At 36.0% G+C, this 20,620-nt stretch overlaps 1 protein-coding gene across 5 annotated transcripts in view; it reads left to right on the forward strand.

Annotated features, from left to right (window-relative positions):
• MSH3 (mutS homolog 3) overlaps positions 1–20,620 on the forward strand; it is a 183,922-nt gene that overhangs the window by 87,919 nt on the left and 75,383 nt on the right. For all 5 annotated transcript variants that reach the window (XM_055562836.1, XM_055562838.1, XM_055562837.1 and 2 more), the window contains exons 14-17: positions 5,574–5,761; positions 6,642–6,810; positions 15,126–15,190; positions 18,106–18,222. In XM_055562836.1, the coding sequence (XP_055418811.1) occupies positions 5,574–5,761; positions 6,642–6,810; positions 15,126–15,190; positions 18,106–18,222 (539 nt within the window). The remainder of the gene's footprint in view (positions 1–5,573; positions 5,762–6,641; positions 6,811–15,125; positions 15,191–18,105; positions 18,223–20,620) is intronic.

The following is a 20,620-nucleotide window of genomic DNA, read 5'->3' on the forward strand; positions in this document are numbered from 1 at the left end:
TGCAGCATAAGCTTTTCTCTAGTTGCCGCAAGTAGGGGCCACTGTCTAGCTGCAGTGCTCAGGCTTCTCATTGCAGTGGCCTCTTGTTGCAGAGCAGGGTGCGTGGGCTTCTGTAGTTGTGGCTCCTGGGCTCTAGAGCACAGGCTCAATAATTGTGGTGCATGGGCTTAGCTACTCTGCAGCATGTGGGATCTTTTTGGATTAGGGATTGAACCTGTGTCTCTTGCATTGACCGGAGAACCCCTCACGACTGAGTCATCAGGGAAGCCCAAGATTATTTTTTTTGATGTGTACTATGTTTAAAGTCTTTACTAAATTTGTTACAACACTGTTTTTATTTTATCTTTTGGTTTTGTGGCCATGAGGCATGTGAGATCTTAGCTCCCCAACCAGAGATCCAGCCCATACCCCCTGCCTTGGAAGGTGAAGTCTTAACCACTGGACTGCCAGGGAAGTTGCCGAGTTTCTGTTTTGTTGGCAAGAGTAGAGGCTGTTCCGGTAGTAGGAAGTATTATGGTTGCCATTTTTGAGGTTACAGAATGGATGACATACCCTCTGTTATTTTGTTTTTGACCTTGACCCAGTGGCTGATAATCCATGCTTGTTACCCTTCATTAAGCAGCAGATCTCTAAACACATTGCCTTCACTACTAAAAAGGATTCACTGACAGATGTTAGAGATTTTTGTTTTTCTCAAAAGAAGATAGGAGCAAAGCTGAAAAATTATCAATGGCTAATCAAAAGAGCTGAATCATAGTATCCATGGCATTAAGATGGCATCATCATTTATTACTGTGGTGATTTCTATTATGCCTTCCTGCTTCTCTTTAAACTGTACTTTATTATTTGCATATTTGCATAAAGTTTGTGTACTTATAAAAGTTTAAAACTCTGGTAAATGTCAGAATCTAATTTTTTTAACTGAGGTATAATTGATATCTCCAACTTTATTTTAGTTTCAGGTATATAACATAAGGATTCAATATATATGATCACCACAATAAGTCTCTAGTTAGCATCCTTTACTATGTAAAGTTGCAAAGCTTTTTTGTTGTCTCTTGATGAGAGAGAGCTCTTAAGATCTACTCTTCAGCAACTTTCAAATATACACAATTCAGTATTAGTAACTGTGGTTGCCATGCCGTTACATCACCAGGACTTATTTAGTTCACAACTGGAAGTTTGTACCTTTTGACCATCTTCACCCATTTTGCCTACACAACCATGTTCCACAACCCCTAATATGTGCTCTATATCTATTAATTCAGGCTTTTTGTTTGGCTTTTTAGATTCCACATCCATGTGAGATCATACAGAATAGAATTTCATTTCTTTTAAACGTAACCAATATGCAGAACAGGAATGACTTTTAGACTTTCAGCTTATACTGATGAAACTTGTGACTCCCTCAGAAGTTGTTCCTTCATTGCTGTTTTAGTGTTTGTACAAGAATATGCCTAAGGATTGATTTGAAAAGTGAAGATTAGAAATGATTTGGTATAGACCAACTTTAGGAAGTCTGAATGCTTTAAACCACATTTTTATAGATTAGTTAGCTGGCTCTTGGAACATACCATAAAACACATGTCTATTCTTTATCATTAGATTACTCTAAATAAGCTTCTGCTATATGCACCAAATGGTGAGTGATATCCTGGGTACAGATTGTGCCAATTTTGTGAAATTCAGAAAATGTTAAGGAACACTGCTCGAATATTGTGGAAGTGGTAGGCTTAGGCCATCTGGCTGTGTGGAAAGTGCCGTGGAATAGGCACAAATAGGTATTTTTATGATGATAATAATAGAGGATACCAAGTGGGCCGACTCTGAAATAAACATTTCTTTTGATAGTAAGACTTCAAATTTAAATCTTAGAAAATAGTGCTAGTGATAGGAGTTCACATTAACTGTTCAATAACTATAATAATTTTGTAAGAAAATGATACATAGCCGCTAAGGATGTAGCACTTAGTAAATGTTGAAAGGAGAGGGTTTCCAGACTTTGTAGGTTTTATAGTTAATTTCTTAGCTAGACTGCTAGAAGCCCAACTCCATGTTTTCAGTGTGGAGCTTAGGTTGGGGTTCTTCCAGTCCTGTGATGATCTGCCTCTGCACTTGCGCATGTATTCTCAAGCACTTCCACAGAGAAGCTTGCTGCCAGAAATGGGGTTGAACATGAGTGACTTCAAGAGCAACTGTTTTACCCTTATTCTCAGCTTTCTTGTGACTCCATTGAGTCATTTTGCTTAAGAAATTTGAGAGCAGCCTGCCCTGGGCACTTAGGACTTGGTTGCAAGCACTTCTGGCTTTCACCTTATTTCTCTTGCTCACTTAAATTTGATATCATATCTAAGCATGAACAACCAATTCCTTTTTTTTCTTTTTTGCTTATCAAATTGCAATAATTATGAGATTATTATTCAGAAATTCTATTGAAAATGTTTATTTTTGGCCCCTTACTTTTATTAGAATATACCATTAAGTGACTTGAGTTCAATTCTAGGCTATAAATTATTTCCAGGCTCCATATTTATACAAACAGTGCAGTTTCCTGTATGTATCTTTCCCAGTGAGCCACGGCCTTTCTGGAGATGAGGTGCTTTATGATACATTCTGAACTCACCATTTGTTCAGTTGAACCTAGTTTCTTTTTTTTTTTGTACAGTTTTCTTTATTTCTTATAAGTAATTATCTTTCTAAATATGTTCTTAACATTCAGGCATTATATCTATATACACATATATATACTATTTATGGTGTGTACTTACCATTAACTTAAACTTACATTGTCCTCTCATCTCAAGGTATTCATTTTCATCAAATATTCTGTTCATTTCATGTTCTTGAGCCTTCCTACCTGATCCAACCTGGACTTGTTGCCTGCTATACCTGTTGAATAGCTATCTTTTTAGATTCCCTTTATTTCCTTGAATTGAATCTTCTGTTTTCTATACTTCATGACTTCCTCTTGGTTTATTCCTCCATTTTGGTGGGGTACATTCTCTGGAGGCATCCTGAGAAAGGGTATTAGGAGTAAGTTTTGAAACATTGATGTCTGGAAATGTCTTTGTTTTGCTCTTACATTTGATTGGTAGTTTGGTTGAGTGTAAAATTCTAGGTAGTAAATTATTTTCCTTTAGAATTTTGTGCTGTCTTTTTCAACAGCTTCTACCATTATTTTTAAACAGTCTGAAGTCATACTGGTTCCCGATTCTTTGTGTGACATTTTTTTGTTGTGGTGGTGGTTTTTTCTCTCCTTCTAGAAATGGAAGATTGTGTCTTTTGTCTCCAGTGTTTTAAAATTTCATGATGATCAGCTGTGATTTGGTTGTTTTAATTCATTGTATTGGAGCATTTCAATCTGGCAACCAAGTTCTAGGAAATTTTTCTGAATTATTATTTAAAAATATTATTTTTTATTGAAGTATAGTTGATTTACAATGTGTTAATTTCTGCTGTACAGAAAGGTGATTCAGTTGTTCAGGTGTCCACTACAGTCTTTGTAGGGTAGAAGAATGGTGGCCCTTTAGTGACATGAAGAGGAATAGGGGATTGAGGGACTTAATTGCTGCATATGTCACTTTCAGCCAATTGTTTTCTCCACTCCCAAATCCCCAGCTTCCACTTTCAAAGATAACTTGTGCCCCCAATTCCTGAGTCTTAGGATTCTGGGTGTAACTAAAGTTGAGTCCTGGTTTTCCTCATGGCAAGCTTAAGATTCAGGTACCTAGAGTCTTCTAAGTCAAATTACTGTTAGTCTGTTTACTTTGTAGCTTCTAAAAGATTATTGCTCTTGTTTTTTTCTCCTAATTATTCTTGAAGTTTCATGTCTTTTAAAACAATCTTGGACTATAGCTTCAAGACAGAGTGAAATTAGATGCACTTGTTTAGCCCACTTTTTTAATCCAAAACTCCAAAAGTATAAATTATTCACATTCATGTTACAAAATTACAACAGTATCAGTTCAGTCAGTTCAGTCGCTCAGTCGTGTCCGACTCTTTGCAACCCCATGAATCGCAGCACGCCAGGCCTCCCTGCCCATCACCAACTCCTGGAGTTCACCCAAACTCATGTCCATCGAGTTGGTGATGCCATCCAGCCAGCTCATCCTCTGTCGTCCCCTTCTCCTCCTGCCCCCAATCCCTCTGAGCATCAGGATCTTTTCCAATGAGCAGGAGTATAAAATAAAGAGTAAAAAGTCTCCCTTTACCACCCTTTGGCATATCCACTATCCAGAGGTAACTAGAGAAAGTTAAATTATACTCGAACTTCTGTAGAATAACATATAATTTAAAGAATCACAAATGAAATTTTACTGTGTAAAACAGATATATGGTATATAGTGTAAAAATATACTATATACACTTATATGTTGAAATTATGAAGTTCTGTATTAATCTGTACATTAGTATTTACAGATGTGTTAGTTTTTTAACTGTCTTATAGTTTGTACACTGAATGAATTTTTCCTAATATCTCAATTTCTGGGTATTTGTTTTTTATTCATCTTTTTAATATTATTACCAAAACTACTACTATAAATATTCAGATACAAACATTTTTTTTTACTACTTGTGAAAAATATTTTAAAATTCTCTAAAATGGAATTGTATAGTCAAAGAGTATTACACTTTGTATTATAAATATATGCCAAATTGCTTTTCAAGAAGGTAATGCCTCTACTAATAGTGTATAAAAGTATCATTTTTCATACTCGGTGTGACTTGGCTCTTATCATACTTTTAAATCTTTGGCATTCTGACAAGTGAAAAATGCTATCTTGTCATTTTAATCTGCTTGTCCTAATTATATGTGAGGTTAATTATGTGTTTGTTGGACTTTTTTTTTTCCTATGAGTTTATTCAGATCATTTAGCCACTATTCTTTGAACTATTCATCTTTTCCAATTTGTAAAATCTCATTATACTTGAAAGAGTTTTGGCCTTTATCTCTTAAATATTTTGCACATTTTTCCCAGAATTATCCTTTTTATTTGTGACATTGTTTACTGTATTTTTGTTATGTGATCAGCATATTTGAAAATGAAAAAATACTGAACAAGTATTGGTTTTCCTATCCTTGCCTCAAATTTTCTTTATAGCTTTACCTTATAAAGTACTTAAACTATTGATTTAACATTTAGGACATATCAACAATACTTTATTTCAATTAACTCATTTATGCAAGGGGAAGGCAACGGCAACCCACTCCAGTATTCTTGCCTGGAAAATCCCATGGACAGAGGAGCCTGGTAGGCTGCAGTCCATGGGGTCGCGAAGAGTCGTACACGACTGAGCGACTTCACTTTCACTTTTCACTTTCACGCATTGGAGAAGGAAATGGCAACCCACTCCAGTGTTCTTGCCTGGAGAATCCCGGGGATGGGGAGCCTGGTGGGCTACCGTCTGTGGGGTCGCACAGAGTCGGACACGACTGAAGCAACTTAGCAGCAGCAGCAGCATTTATGCAATAAATTAAAATGTTCTTTTATTCTAACTTTAAAAAGACCACAAACTGAATTTCATTTTCATGTATCTTATGCTATTTAGGTAAAAGATATTTCTCTTTTCAGTGTTCTACGCAAGAGTTCTTCCTGATTGTCAAAACCCTGTATCACTTGAAGTCAGAATTTCAAGCACTAATACCTGCTGTGAATTCCCATGTTGAGTCAGAGTTGCTCCAGACATTTATTTTAGAAATTCCTGGACTCCTCAGTCCAGTGGAGCATTACTTAAAGATACTCAATGAACAAGCTGCCAAGTAAGTAGCATTTCCTTTCTACTAGTGAAAGTAATGTATTTACCATTTAATATGTGGATACTTAAGCTTCCCTTAGAGTTAGTAGAAGTTGCATATAAAAACTAGAAATGTGATTGAATACTAAAGGCTCTGTATTACAGCTGGAAATAACCCTTAGCGTTTAGTCAATTCTGTCAGACAGAACAAATACGGTATTTCTTCAGGTATCAGATGATGAAGTCCAGGCTGAGCAAGTAGTAGCAGTTTATTAATCCAAAAGTAGATGGCAGATGGCATCTTGTGCTTATTTGCTAGATAGCCAGAGATGATCTGTTTTATATGTAGAAACTGTAGAAGTAAACTTATCCTTTAAGGGGTCGTCATTTTACATTTTATCCCACAAAGAACTTTATGTATAAGAAAACAGATTTGACAGTATTTTCATTTGTGTTTATTTTCTGAATATACAACAAATGTTGAATTCTATCTTTTGGTTTCATCATGACAATCATGAACTTCCAAAATGAAAGTGATGTTAGGGTAATTTCGTATGTCTTCCAAGAAATTAAGAAACTTACCCATAAATATTTATGGAAGAGCTGGGATTAGAATCTTGTTCTCCTGACTTCCCACCCTTTGGTCTTTCATTATGGTTTTTTGTTTTTTTTTTTTTTTGCCATGTCAGGTCTTAGTTATGCCATATGCAGGCTCTTTTAGTTGAAGCTTGTGGGGTCTAGTTCCCTGATCGGGGATTGACCACAGAACCCCCTGCATTGGGAGCGTAGAGTCTTAGCCAGAAGACACCAGGGAAGTCCCTTTTATTATGTTCTGAAAAATAATTGATAATTAGTATAAGTAATATGCTTAAAAATATATATTTGCATTTTTTCATTTTTTTTAGGATTGGGGATAAAACTGAATTATTCAAAGACCTTTCTGATTTCCCTTTAATAAAAAAGAGGAAGGATGAAATTCAAGACGTTACCAACAAGATCCAAACACATTTGCAAGAAATACGAAAAATACTAAAAAATCCTTCTGCACAATATGTGACTGTATCAGGACAGGAGGTAATATTGAAATACTTTTCTTTTACATTAATTTTCCTCAATTGGAAAAGCTGTTTTAAAGTATAAATAAATATCTGATGATAGGATGAAAGGTTTTTTTTTTTTCAGATTTTCTGTTTTATTCTTTGGAAATATACTGTAATACCTTATTTTGATAAAAACTTTCTTTTAATGGCAGTATTTTGTTTGCTTATTTAGTTTCTTGGTAAAATCATGGGTCTTAATGTTACATGTATTTTAGTATTAGCTATTGAAATTATATTATAGGAAACCTTGACTATGGTAAATAATAACTTTAAATAATTCATTTACTCTAGAAGAGAGAAGTTAGTCTTTGATTCCCAGTCTGCAGATGATAAATGATACAAAGTGAACCATCTACACTAATTGGATCATACAGTAATTAAATGACAAGGCTTCTATTTGAAGGAGTATAGCTGCTAAAAAAAACAAAAACAGAAAAACAAAACTATAGCAAACACCTACATTTTGTGAGTCTTCCATAAGATTATGGTGCTGTGTAGGAAGTGTTTTTTAGTATGTGTGTTTCTGTTTAAAGTTTGATATTAGTAGCTGAATGAGAAACAGGAAGAAGTACACTTTTCAAATTGTGGCTATATCCATTGGTTCTATTCTCAGTCTTGAGGTATTGCTACCTCTACATCTTATGTTTAATAAAATATTAAGATTCCAACTGAAGCAATTTGAAAAATTCTACATGTTTAAATAGCAAATTGGGATATTTGTGAGTAATTTCTATAGGATAACATTTTATTCAGAATTTTAAAAAATAGATATTTTTCCAATGGGGAAAAACTTAATTTCAGATCAGTTTTAAACATATTTGCATTGCTTTATTTAGCCAAAAGAGTGTTAATTTGTATGATTATTTGAAAGAAGACACTCTATAATAAATTATAATCTTTTATTAAAATGTTTATTAATATACTATTGATTAAGTCAGCCTGTCTTCTAAATGAAGTTAAGATATTATATACATTTCATAATGGATTCTAAATAGAACTCTATATAACAAAAAAATGATTTCATAATGTGTATACTTATTCTCACTCCTCCCCTGAACCGGCAAATACCAAATCCTTAATTTTATCTCTTGGTTTCACTATATAATTCAGTTCAGTTAAGTTCAGTCACTCAGTTGTGTCCGACTCTGTGACCCCACGAACTGCAGCACTCCAGGCCTCCCTGTCCATCACCAGCTCCCAGAGTTCACCCAAACTCATGTCTGTTGAGTCGGTGATGCCATCCAACCGTCTCATCCTCTATCATCCCCTTCTCCTCCTGCCCTCAGTCTTTCCCAGCATCAGGGTCTTTTCAAATGAGTCAGCTCTTCGCATGACGTGGCCAAAGTATTGGAGTTTCAGCTTCAACATCAGTCATTCCAATGAACACCCAGGACTGGTCTCGTTTAGGATGGACTGGTTGGATCTCCTTGCAGTCCAGGGGACTCTCAAGAGCCTTCTCCAACACCATAGTTGAAAAGCATCAATTCTTCCGTGCTCAGCTTTCTTTATAGTCCAACTCTAACATCCATACATGACCACTGGAAAAACCATAACCTTAACTAGATGACCTTTGTTGACAGAGTAATGTCTCTGCTTTTTAATGTGCTGTCTAGGTTGGTCTTAACTTTCCTTCCAAGGAGTAAGTGTCTTTTAATTTCATGGCTGCAGTCACCATCTGCAGTGATTTTGGAGCCCCCAAAAATAAAGTCTACCACAGTTTCCACTGTTTCCCCATCTATCTGCCATGAAGTGATGGGACCAGATGCCATAATCTTCGTTTTCTGAATGTTGAGCTTTAAGCCAACTTTTTCACTTTCCACTTTCACTTTCATCAAGAGGCTCTTTAGTTCTTCACTTTCTGCCAAAAGGGTGGTGTCATCTGCATATCTGAGGTTATCTTAATTCTGGCTTGTGCTTCTTTCAGCCCAGCATTTCTCATGATGTACTCTGCATATAAGTTAAATAAGAAGGGTGACAATATACAGCCTTGATATACTCCTTTTCCTATTTGGAACCAGTCTGTTGTTCCATGTCCAGTTCTAACTGTTGCTTCCTAACCTGCATACAGGTTTCTCAAGGGACAGGTCAGGTGGTTTGGTATTCCCATCTCTTTCAGAATCTACAGTTTATTATGATCCACACAGTCAAAGGCTTTGGCGTAGTCAGTAAAGCAGAAATGGGTGTTTTTCTGGAACTCTCTTGCTTTTTCCATGATCCAGTGGATGTTGGCAATTTGATCTCTGGATCCTCTGCCTTTTCTAAAACCAACTTGAATATCTAGAAGTTCACAGTTCACGTATTGCTGAAGCCTGGCTTGGAGAATTTTGAGCATTACTTTACTAGCATGTGAGATGAGTGCAATTGTGTGGTAGTTTGATCATTCTTTGGCATTGCCTTTCTTTGGGATTGGAATGAAAACTGACCTTTCCCAGTCCTGTGGCCACTGCTGAGTTTTCCAAATTTGCTGGCATATTGAGTGCAGCACTTTCACAGCATCATCTTTTAGGATTTGAAATAGCTCAACTGGAATTCCATCACCTCCCCTAACTTTGTTCATAGTGATGCTTCCTTAGCCCACTTGATTTCACATTCCAGGATGTCTGGCCCTAGGTGAGTGATCACACCATCGTGATTATCTGGGTCATGAAGATCTTTTTTGTACAGTTCTTCTGTGTATTCTTGCCACCTCTTCTTAGTATCTTCTGCTTCTGTTAGGTCCATACCATTTCTGTCCTTTATTGAGCCCATCTTCGCATGAAATGTTCCGTTGGTATCTCTAATTTTCTTGAAGAGATATCTGGTTTTTCCCATTCTGTTGTTTTCCTCTGTTTCTTTGCATTGATTGCTGAGGGAGGCTTTCTTATCTCTCCTTGCTATTCTTTGGAACTCTGCATTCAAATGGGTATATCTTTCCTTTTCTTCTTTGCTTTTCACTTCCTCTCACAGCTATTTGTAAGACCTCCTCAGATAGCCATTTTGCTTTTTTGCATTTCTTTTTCTTGGGGATGGTCTTGATCCCTGTATCCTGTACAATGTCATGAACCTCTGTCCATAGTTCATCAGGCAGTCTATCAGATCTAATCCCTTGAATCTGTTTGTTACTACCATTGTAAGGGATTTGATTTAGGTCATACTTGAATGGTCTAGTGGTTTTCCCTACTTTCTTCAATTTCAGTCTGAATTTTGCAATAAGGAGTTCATGATCTGAGCCACAGTCAGCTCCCAGTCTTGTGTTTGCTGACTGGATAGAGCTTCTCCATCTTTGGCTGCAAAGAATATAATCAATCTGATTTCGGTACTTCATTCTGTACTCCAAGGCTAAATTTGCCTGTTACTCCAGGTGTTTCTTGACTTCCTACTTTTGCATTCCTGTCCCTTATAATGAAAAGGACATCTTTTTTGAGTGTTAGTTCTAAAAGGTCTTGTAGGTCTTCTTAGAACCGTTCGACTTCAGCTTCTTCAGCATTACTGGTCAGGGCATAAACTTGGATTACCGTGATATTGAATAATTTGGCTTGGAAACGAACAGAGATCATTCTGTCATTTTTGAGATTGCATCCAAGTACTGCATTTCAGACTCTTTTGTTGACTATGATGGCTACTCCATTTCTTCAAAGGGATTCCTGCCCGCAGTAGTAGATATAATGGTCATCTGAGTTAAGTTCACCCATTCCAGTCCTCCTTAGTTTGCTGATTCCTAGAATGTCGACATTCACTCTTGCCGTCTCCTGTTTGACCACTTCCAATTTGCCTTGATTCATGGACCTGACATTCCCAGTTCCTATGCAATATTGCTCTTTACAGCATCAGAGTATATAATTATGATCTTGCTAAGTGACAAGTGACCTCAGCACCACTGTTTTGGTCTATTTGTTGGAAATGAGATGATCAAAATTGCTTAATATATTAATGAAAATGTGTAGTAGAAAAGTGGTTACCTGGTATTATAGTGGCGAAATCTTCCAGTTCTACCGCTTACATGCTCTGTGACCATGGAAGAGTCACCTCTGAAGTGAGACTACTACAAAGACCAAATGAGTTAAAAAGCATGAAAGTACTTTCTAATCATAAAGCACTTTGCAGTATTATTCACTTAATAATAGTAATATAGTTACCATTTGTTGTGCACTTGTTAAAGTTCAGAATGGTTTTAAGTGCTTTACTTACGTTACTGAATCCTTGTAACAACACAAAAGGGTTTTTTCCAGTTTTTCAGGAAAGAAAACTCAGACTTGGCATAATATAGTGAAATAAGTTGCCCAAGTTAGAACCTTATTTCCAGCCCAGGTCTCCCTGTTTCTGATCTTTATACCATGTTGTCATTTCACTCAGCTCACAAACAGTGTTAACACAAGGGTTTATCAACATCATAGATTTTATTTGATAAAATCCAGACATTTTAGAGCTTGTACTATTCAGATTGAAATAAAACATAAGGTTTTGAAAGACAGCCCTAGATTCAGTTGGAGTTTTAAAGTTAAAATGGGGAAAACTTATCAAAAATTCGTAAGGGATAGTCGATTAGCATTGACAGCATAGCACTGACATTTAAGAAAAAGCACAGCATGGAGATCAAGTACTTGGATTACAAAGGATTATCAAGGAAGGTAAATTATCTAATTATTCTTAACTTTTACTAAATTAAGGTGATGAGGTTGAGACAGGAAGTTTTTTAGTTTTTAACAAAAGGATAGATTCTTGTTTGTTTGTTTTTTTTAAACCTCTAAAATCTTGATAGTACTTCATTTGAATTGAATGTGTGCTCAGCTGTGTCTGACTCTTTACAACCCCATGGACTGTAGCCTGTCAGGCTTCTCTATCCATGGAACTTTCCAGGTAAGAAAACTGCAGTGGGTTACCATTTCCTTCTCCATAGTACTTCATTATAGAATCACTTTTATAACATTTTTTTGGGAATTAGTGATGCTGCTCATTCAAACATCAAATAAATTCTAAGTAGCCAGCATTGTTATAATCAAATTCTGTTTAAATATTTGTACTAAAGGTATCAACAAAATTTAGAGATATTTAAAGGAGTAGAACAGACTTCATCAAATATGATTCCCTCTGAGAAGTGAAGGAGCTGGGAGGGAAAACTCTTCTATTATATATATGTGCTTCTTATTTATACCCTTCTGTTCTAGCTGAAAGCTTATTTCCATACATATAACTTTTGTAATATATGTTATAAAACCTGTTATAATAGCCCTGTGTGGTACGTGAGTTTGCTAGTAAAAATAAACTGTCAAACCAGTGTTACTTTTTGTTCTATTCATTTTTTTCACTTTGTTCCCAGTTTTTATGTACTGATGAGAATACTAAGCCTTATTGCCTATGGGGAATTATTGTGTCTGACTCTGGTAGTATTCCTGAAGAAGGGAATGGCAACCCACCCCAGTATTCTTGCCTGGAGAATGCCATGGACAGAGGAGCCTGGCAGGCTACAGTCCATGGGGTGGCAAAGAGTCTGACTGACACAACTGAGTGACTGTCACACCTTCATCTGACAGTATTGTTTTAGAAAATAGTGAAAGAAAAAAAATCCTGGGAAGAAAATAATGAAAGTAGAAACTTACATAGCTTTACATAATTCATTGTTTCTGTGATAGGGTCTCTCATCTTTTATGTGTGGGGAGAATTATATCTCAACATTGAATCAAATATGGAATAGGCATGGGGTGATACTTAGATTTGGGACAGTTTTAACTAGTAGTTTTCTTAAAGGAAAAGGAAACAAATATTATTGGAACATCTTTAGAAAAAAAGTTACTAATTCATAGGATGCAGCATATCCAGATATCTGCTTAGCATGATTGAGACATGAAAAGCAATCTGTTATATCTTACATCTAAATAAAAAAATATTTGTGAATTCTTAAGAAACAATGAGAAAGAGGGGAGAATAGGAATGGGTGAAGTGTGGCCTTGGAGAGAACAGAGAGCAGTTTCTGAAATGAGTGAAGAATTTCAGCAAACTTAACAATGATTCCAGCCCATTGATTCCGTGAGCCATAGTTTGAGTAACAGTATCTGACATTTAACCAAGACAGAACTGGATCCCAGCAGAAGAATATGAGAGATTGTTAGAATGAATCTGGACAGATTTTTCACATCAACACCTAAGAAACAAAGTCACAAACCATAGAGCAAGGAAAGTTTCTATGAGAACTCTCTAAAATTTCTGAAATACATGTTAATTTCCACTTTTTGTTAGTTTCCTTTAGCAGTAAAGTCTCTAAACAAAAGGCTTGTCTGCTCATCCTTAGAATGTTCATTGAAAAGAAACAGAAAATTTCCTATCCCATAACTACTGTAGAGCTGAGAAAAACTGCTCATTGGTGACAATGCTGAGGAGAAACACAAGAGGACACACAGGACCAGCACCTGAGAAAGTGACCCCTGGAGTTTAACAAACAGGGGGTCCACGTGGCTTTCCTGATTCTCACCGTTTTCCACCCAGTATTGACTCTGTAAAGGGCTTGCTTGAGGAGCTGTGGTCCTTAGAGTAGACCCTGGATACTTTAAGATTGAACAGTTATGTTCTAAATCAGCAGTTCCCAACCTTTTTGGCACCAGGGACCCGTTTTGTTGAGACACTTTTTCCATGAACCAGGTTAGTGGGCGGTGGGTGAGGGTTTCAGGATGATTCAGGTGCATTACAATTACTGTGCACTTTATTTCTGTTACTGATACGTCAGCTCTATCTCAGAGCATCAGGCATTAGACCCTGAAGGTTGAGGACCCCTGGTCTAAACTGTTCCCAGGGGGCTCCAAAGGAGTGTGACCGGTGCAGTTAGTAATGTGTATAGGGCATGGGTCTGAATTCAGAGCTGCCATGCTGCATAGTTACGGTGCGTAACTTAAGCACACTATTCCAGCTGGCTGCCCAGAGACCTCATTGAGGCAGTTTTAGCTTCTTTTCAAAATTTCCACTATCATTTAGGCAGTAATTTCTGTGGAACTCTGTGTTATATGTATTATTCCCAAATGTTAGTGGTCTACTGTGGTCCCGAATTTTGCTGTTTGCCTTTGGCTTATCTCCTCCCACAATTATTGTATAAAAACACCAAAATGTTTTCTCATAGAAGATTTCAAAATATTTAAGCAGAATATTTTTTAGCATAGTCTTCGAGAGATTTTATCTTTCTCATTAGTGATATTTATTTTGTTTGTTTCCCACCCCCCCAGTTACTTTTTTTTAGCCAAAGGAGAGACTTTTTAAAATTCTTTTCTTTAACTGGATATGTCAGATTTGAAATTGTATTAATTTCCTCTATACAAGAGGACTTTGTTAGTTGCAAAATCATTGCTAAGGATAAAAATTCTTAAAATTAACCATTGATTCCAATTATAATGAATATAAAAGCTAAAGTGTTTCTATTAACAGAAAAGTAAACTCAAAAGCCAGGCTGATACTATTAATAATATGCATGTTATAAATACCTAAATGTTGTAAAACATATGTGACAAAATTCCTGTAGTCATCTCAAAATTAATGGCAACTGCAGAATTTCTGGGTCCCATCCCATACAAAATAGGTGTATTTTTATTTAAATGAAACATTAAATTTCACTGTAATAATACAGAAATGTGATCAGGAAGAGGAGATGATACATAATTTATGTGAAAAATGGAAGATGTGATAGAAGTAGTGATTTCATTTACTTCCTGGCTGATTTCAGAAAAGTACAGTTGGATCTGTAATAGTTCATATAAGTGAAAACTTAAGGAAAATACTCATGTGAAGAAATCTCTTCCTTCCTTAATTGCTGAGGGGTTAAGTGCTTTGTGTGATGATACTTTTAAAGGACTTAGGTTTCTTAGATAAAAGCTATTATAATAAATCCTCTTCTGTTCAGAATAAGGGATTAGCCATATCTCAAACTGATATAATGTCTAATAATAAAATATTCTAAAATTTTATGTATTTAGAGGTTATTACTGAGTCAAAGAATTCTTAAGGTAAATGCTACTAATAAATGAAATGAATGAAAAAGGTCATTAAGGAAAAATCACCATTTGTAGTATGAATGTAACAGTGTTACATGTATTAAATCATCAGGTTATATTTTTTATTACAACCTTTTTGTTTTTTTTCCTAAGTGTTGAAACCCTAATTATTAATATTTGATTGTACAGACATATATGAATTCTCCCAATAACAGTGCTAGATTTATTTTGAATGTTTAGAATGATATTTGCTAGACTATCACAGCACAGTTTTGTGGAAGATTTAAAAATATAATGGCTAATTTTTTAAATATCTAACCTTTATTTGTATTTATTTTAGTTTATGATTGAAGTAAAGAATTCTGCTGTATCTTGTATACCAACTGATTGGGTTAAAGTTGGAAGGTAAGTTTAAAAATACATGTTTTTTATTATTCATGTAGATTATAATAATAAATTACCTTCATGCTTCTGGACTGTTAAAAGCACATCTTTGACATTAAAAGCAGTTCTTGCCCTTCAGTTTCCTTGTGGATCTTTTAATTAGAGAAATAATTATCTTAAACTCTTTTAATCATTGATTTTTAAACATTTTGTCCAAAAGGTATCTTATTTGTATATATTTGTTTCCTTGTTTTGTGAATTACTATTTTATCCTTATACTTCAGAGTACACTTTAAACACAGGAAAAGAGAAAGTTGCAGAACCTTCAATTATAAGATTAATTTGGTTGCTTGAACTTCTTGATGAATGCTGTACCTGACATTCTTTTAAGAAGCTGACATTTCATTTTCTGCCTCACTGAGCTCCGCCTTTCTTTGTTCTTAGTGCTTTCCATGGCAGGTAGTTACACTAGTTCTTTACATGTTCCTTTTTAACATTGTGTCTTGGATTCATGAAAATAATTAATCAGAAACAAAATTAGAGAACCACAATGAGACCCTGCCTTGTCTTCTTGGTTAGGCATTAATCCTCAAGAGGTGACTCATTAAAGAAGTGGTTTCAGGGAAATTTATTTCCTCTTGTGAGTGGTACTGTTTCTGAAATATTTATTACTACTGTTAGTATGTTTGTATCAACTTGAGATGAAAATGTTACATTTTCCTAAGATAGTAGAATAGGGACTAGTAGCTGGTGATGGTGTGAGAAATGCTATGTTAAGAGTGGAAGGAAATTTTGACATGATTTTGACATGATGTGTGAATGATTATTAATTTATTATTTTAATAAAAAACCCTGTTATCCATGGCCACTATCAAAGGATCCTGAAAGCATAATCATGGGTTTCTTTAGCTCTAATACCATCCTTTTTTTTTTTTTTTTTACCAGAAGCTGTAATTGAGTTTCAGATATTGTTGATTATAGGGAATGTTTTCTTCTTCTGCAGGCATTCTTTCCTTTACCAATTTTTGTCCTATACTACAGCTCATGAATGGTAATACACTTTATGAAGAGAAATTACTAGAAATCGTGTTAATCTGTCTAGAACAACCACTGAAATGTCTCACTAAATGAGTTTTGTCAGAAGAAAAAGCTATGATTAATATGTTTGCATAGAAATCTAGATAACATACTTTAAAAGCAATAAGCAAGGCATAAATCAATACCAGCATCTTTTCAACATTTCAGTGATATAAATCAAATGAATAAATGTGGTTGGGAAGGTGTTTTTTATCTGTTTAGCCACCAGAGCCTTGACAAGAGTAAGTTAAAATATCACTAGTCAGATTTCGAATGCAAAAGGCTCATTTTCAGTAACTTGCCGAGTTAAAGATAATTGTGACCATGTGTTAACAGGAGTGAGTGTGCAAACAGAGATCAGAGTACACTCTGTCATCACCTACCTATCACTCAACCTTGACCTTTTCTTCTTAAAGTTTCCATCATAGTAATAGCATCAATAAGCAGTAATCACTACCACAGTGGAATGGCTCCTAACACTGAGTTCAGTTCAGTTCATTTGCTCAGTTGTGTCTGACTCTTTGTGACCCCATGAACTGCAGCTCGCCAGGCTTCCCTGTCCATCATCACCAACTGCCAGAAGTAGCTCAAACTCATGTCCATCAAGTTGGTGATGCCATCCAACCATCTCATCCTCTGTCATCCCCTTCTCCTCCTGCCTTCAATCTTTCCCAGCATCAGGGTCTTTTCTAATGAGTCAGTTCTTTGCATCAGGTGTCCAAAGTATTGGAGCTTCAGCATCAGTCTGTCCAATGAATATTCAGGATTGATTTCCTTTAGGAAATCATTGGGTACTAGTGACATAATTACTCTGCTGAGCACTATCTGATCCTCCCTACAGTACCCATGGGCTTCCCTGGTGATTCAAATGGTAAAGAATCTGCCTGCAGTGGAGGAGATCCTTGTTCAGTCCCTGGGTTGGGAGGATCCTCTGGCTACTCACTCTAGTATTCTTGCCTGAAGAATTCTATGGACAGAGGAGCCTGGTGGGCTACAGTCCATGGGAAGATTGGACATGACTGCGCAAGTAACATTTTCACTTTTCATGGAGTAGATACTGTTGTTATCCCCATTTGATAGGTGAGGCCATTTGATAGGTGAGGAAAGTTTTTAGTTTAGACAAAATCATTTTATTGGCCCAGAGTCACATAGATAACGAGTAAGTGACAGAGTTGGAATCTTACTGCAGATTCTCTGACTGGGGACCCATAGCATCCACCATTGTGTTCTGTAGCTTCTTGATGAGGAAGCAGAGATTGTTTGCAAGCTCAGAAGAGGAGTAGATGATATTTCTTCCCATCCAGGGTCACTGTGAATCTGCAGTTGCATCATGAACCCTTCTTTGACTGCCTCCTGAATTAATGCATCGCTGTTCATTGTAATGCTTTTTTTTAAATTGAAATACTTTAATCATACAGAAATGTATAAAATATAAAAAATGATATGACCTTCACCAATATATCTAACTCTCTGATTTGTTAGGACTTAACTTTGTTATATTTGCTTCTGATCTTTTTTTTTTTTTAAACCAGACATTTTCATTTTGTATAATTTACAGAAAAAACCTCTTTACTTATGAAACAGAAATTCTAAACTTTGATTTTTGTCATATGGATATAACTTGAATTTTAAAAGCTTCCTAACAAAGTACTCTGAACTTCAAATACTTTATTTACAATAAGGATCTTTGGAATCAATAAATCTTAGGATCATAATTAAAGAATGTTCTCTATTTACAGCTATTTACTTTCAAGGTTCATCAGAGAATAATAAATAACTACTTTAATTTTCTGAGGTGATGGCATTACTGACTTCTGAGTAACCTTGATTTCCTATTTATGTTTTTTCTCCTCTTCTAGCACAAAAGCTGTGAGCCGCTTTCACTCTCCTTTTATTGTAGAAAATTACAGACATCTGAATCAGCTCCGGGAGCAGCTAGTCCTTGACTGCAGTGCTGAATGGCTTGCTTTTCTAGAGTGAGTTTACAATGAAAAATTTAATCTGACTTTTTGCTATGAGAAATAGACCGGAAAATCTTTCCACCAAAAAGAAAAGTAGAGATTACTGCTTGTGACCTGCCATAAAATAGTTGAGTACATGAGTTCTCTGATTTTATTTTTAATCTATTGAAATGTAAACTCATCTTAGTCTTTGGTAAGAGACCAAATATACTTTTTGTTACTGTACCAACATTTTGTTGCTAAGGATGTTTAGTAATGTCACTTTGAAATTCTACCTTGGATTTTGTTTACTTTTCTTGTATAAAGGCTTAACATTTTCAGAGTTGGACAAGTATGGGTTAGTTGTTTTATTGCATTGGCCAAAAAGTTTGTTGTTACAGGAAACAAAGTCTGTATGATGTTGTAGGAACGATCTTTTTGGCCAACCCACTATCTACATTTAATTTTTTTCTCATATTTTTGCATCCTTTACCTATTTCCCCTACTTTGTATCTTGAAAAAATTCAAATCTTTGGGAAAGTTGAAATGATGATCTCTGTACTCTTTCAGTTCAGTTCAGTTCAGTTCAGTTGCTCAGTCGTGTCCGACTCTTTGTGACCCCATGAATCGCAGCACGCCAGGCCTCCCTGTCCATCACCAACTCCCGGACTTCACTCAGACTCACGTCCATCAAGTTGGTGATGCCATCCAGCCATCTCATCCTCTGTCGTCCCCTTCTCCTCCTGCCCCCTATCCCTCCCAGCATCAGGGTCTTTTCCAATGAGTCAGCTCTTCGCATCAGGTGGCCAAAGTATTGGAGTTTCAGCTTCAGCATCAGTCCTTCCAATGAACACCCAGGACTGATCTCCTTTAGGATGGACTGGTTGGATCTCCTTGCAGTCCAAGGGACTCTCAAGAGTCTTCTCCAACACCACAGTTCAAAAGCATCAATTCTTCTGCGCTCAATTTTCTTTATTGTCCAACTCTCACATCCATATATGACCACTGGAAAAACCATAGCCTTGACTAGATGGACCTTTGTTGGCAAAGTAATGTCTCTGCTTTTCAATATGCTATCTAGGTTGGTCATAACTTTCCTTCTAAGGAGTAAGCGTCTTTTAATTTCATGGCTGCAGTCACCATCTGCAGTGATTTTGGAGCCCCCCAAAATAAAGTCTGACACTGTTTCCAGTGTTTCCCCATCTATTTCCCATAAAGTGATGAGACCAGATGCCATGATCTTCGTTTTCTGAATGTTGAGCTTTAAGCCAACTTTTTCACTCCCCTCTTTCACTTTCATCAAGAGGCTTTTTAGTTCCTCTTCACTTTCTGCCATAAGGGTGGTGTCATCTGCATATCTGAGGTTATTGATATTTCTCCCGGCAATCTTGATTCCAGCTTGTGCTTCTTTCAGCCCAGCGTTTCTCATAATGTCCTCTGCATAGAAGTTAAATAAGCAGGGTGACAATATACAGCCTTGACGTACTCCTTTTCCTATTTGGAACCAGTCTGTTGTTCCATGTCCAGTTCTAACTGTTTCTTCCTGACCTGCATATAGGTTTCTCAAGAGGCAGGTCAGGTGGTATGTACTCTTTACTTAGGTTTATTTAAAGTGTTAAGATTTTACTACATTTGTTTTATATCTCCCTCACACTTTTTTTTCTGAAGCATTTTAAAGTAAGTTTAGACATTATAACACTTTACCCCTAAATACTTAAGCATACATCTTCTAAAAATAAGGACATTTTGTGATATAATTTTGCTACCACTATTATACCTAAGAAACATTAATTGTTGTTCAGTTACCCAGTCATGTCTGATTCTTTGCAACCCATGGAATGCAGCTACTAAGTTAAACATTAAATTGTCTCAATTCCCCTTCTCCTCATATTTTTATTATTTTTATTTTTTTATTGAAATTGATTGATTTACAATTGATTTACAGACCTATGCCAAACTCTGCTGTATATAGCACGGTAACCCAGCTACATACATATAGACATTCCTTTTTTATATTCTTTTCCATTGTGGTTTATCATAGGATATTGAATACATTTACCTGTGCTATACACTAGGACCTTGTTGCTTACTCATCTATATATAATAATTTGCATCTGCTAATCCTAAACTCCCAGTCCTTCCCTCCCTTAGCCCCGTCCTCCTTGGCAACCACAAGTCTTTTCTCCATGACTGTGATTTACCCTTCTCCCATATTTAAAAAAAACTTTCACATGTTGCATTTGTCTATTATATTTCATTAGTATATTTTAATCTAGAATAGCCCTCTACCTTTATATTATGAAATTTAGAGGGGAGGCATCCATGCCATTGTCTCAAAGAATGTCTCATTCTGGATTTATTAGCAGTCACATGTTCATCGTAATAGTTTTAAGTTGGTGGTATTCTGATAAATGGTGAATAACCAGCTTCTGGA

Source organism: Bubalus kerabau, chromosome 1, assembly GCF_029407905.1.
Source record: "Bubalus kerabau isolate K-KA32 ecotype Philippines breed swamp buffalo chromosome 1, PCC_UOA_SB_1v2, whole genome shotgun sequence".
NCBI classification, from domain to species: Eukaryota; Metazoa; Chordata; class Mammalia; order Artiodactyla; family Bovidae; genus Bubalus; species Bubalus kerabau.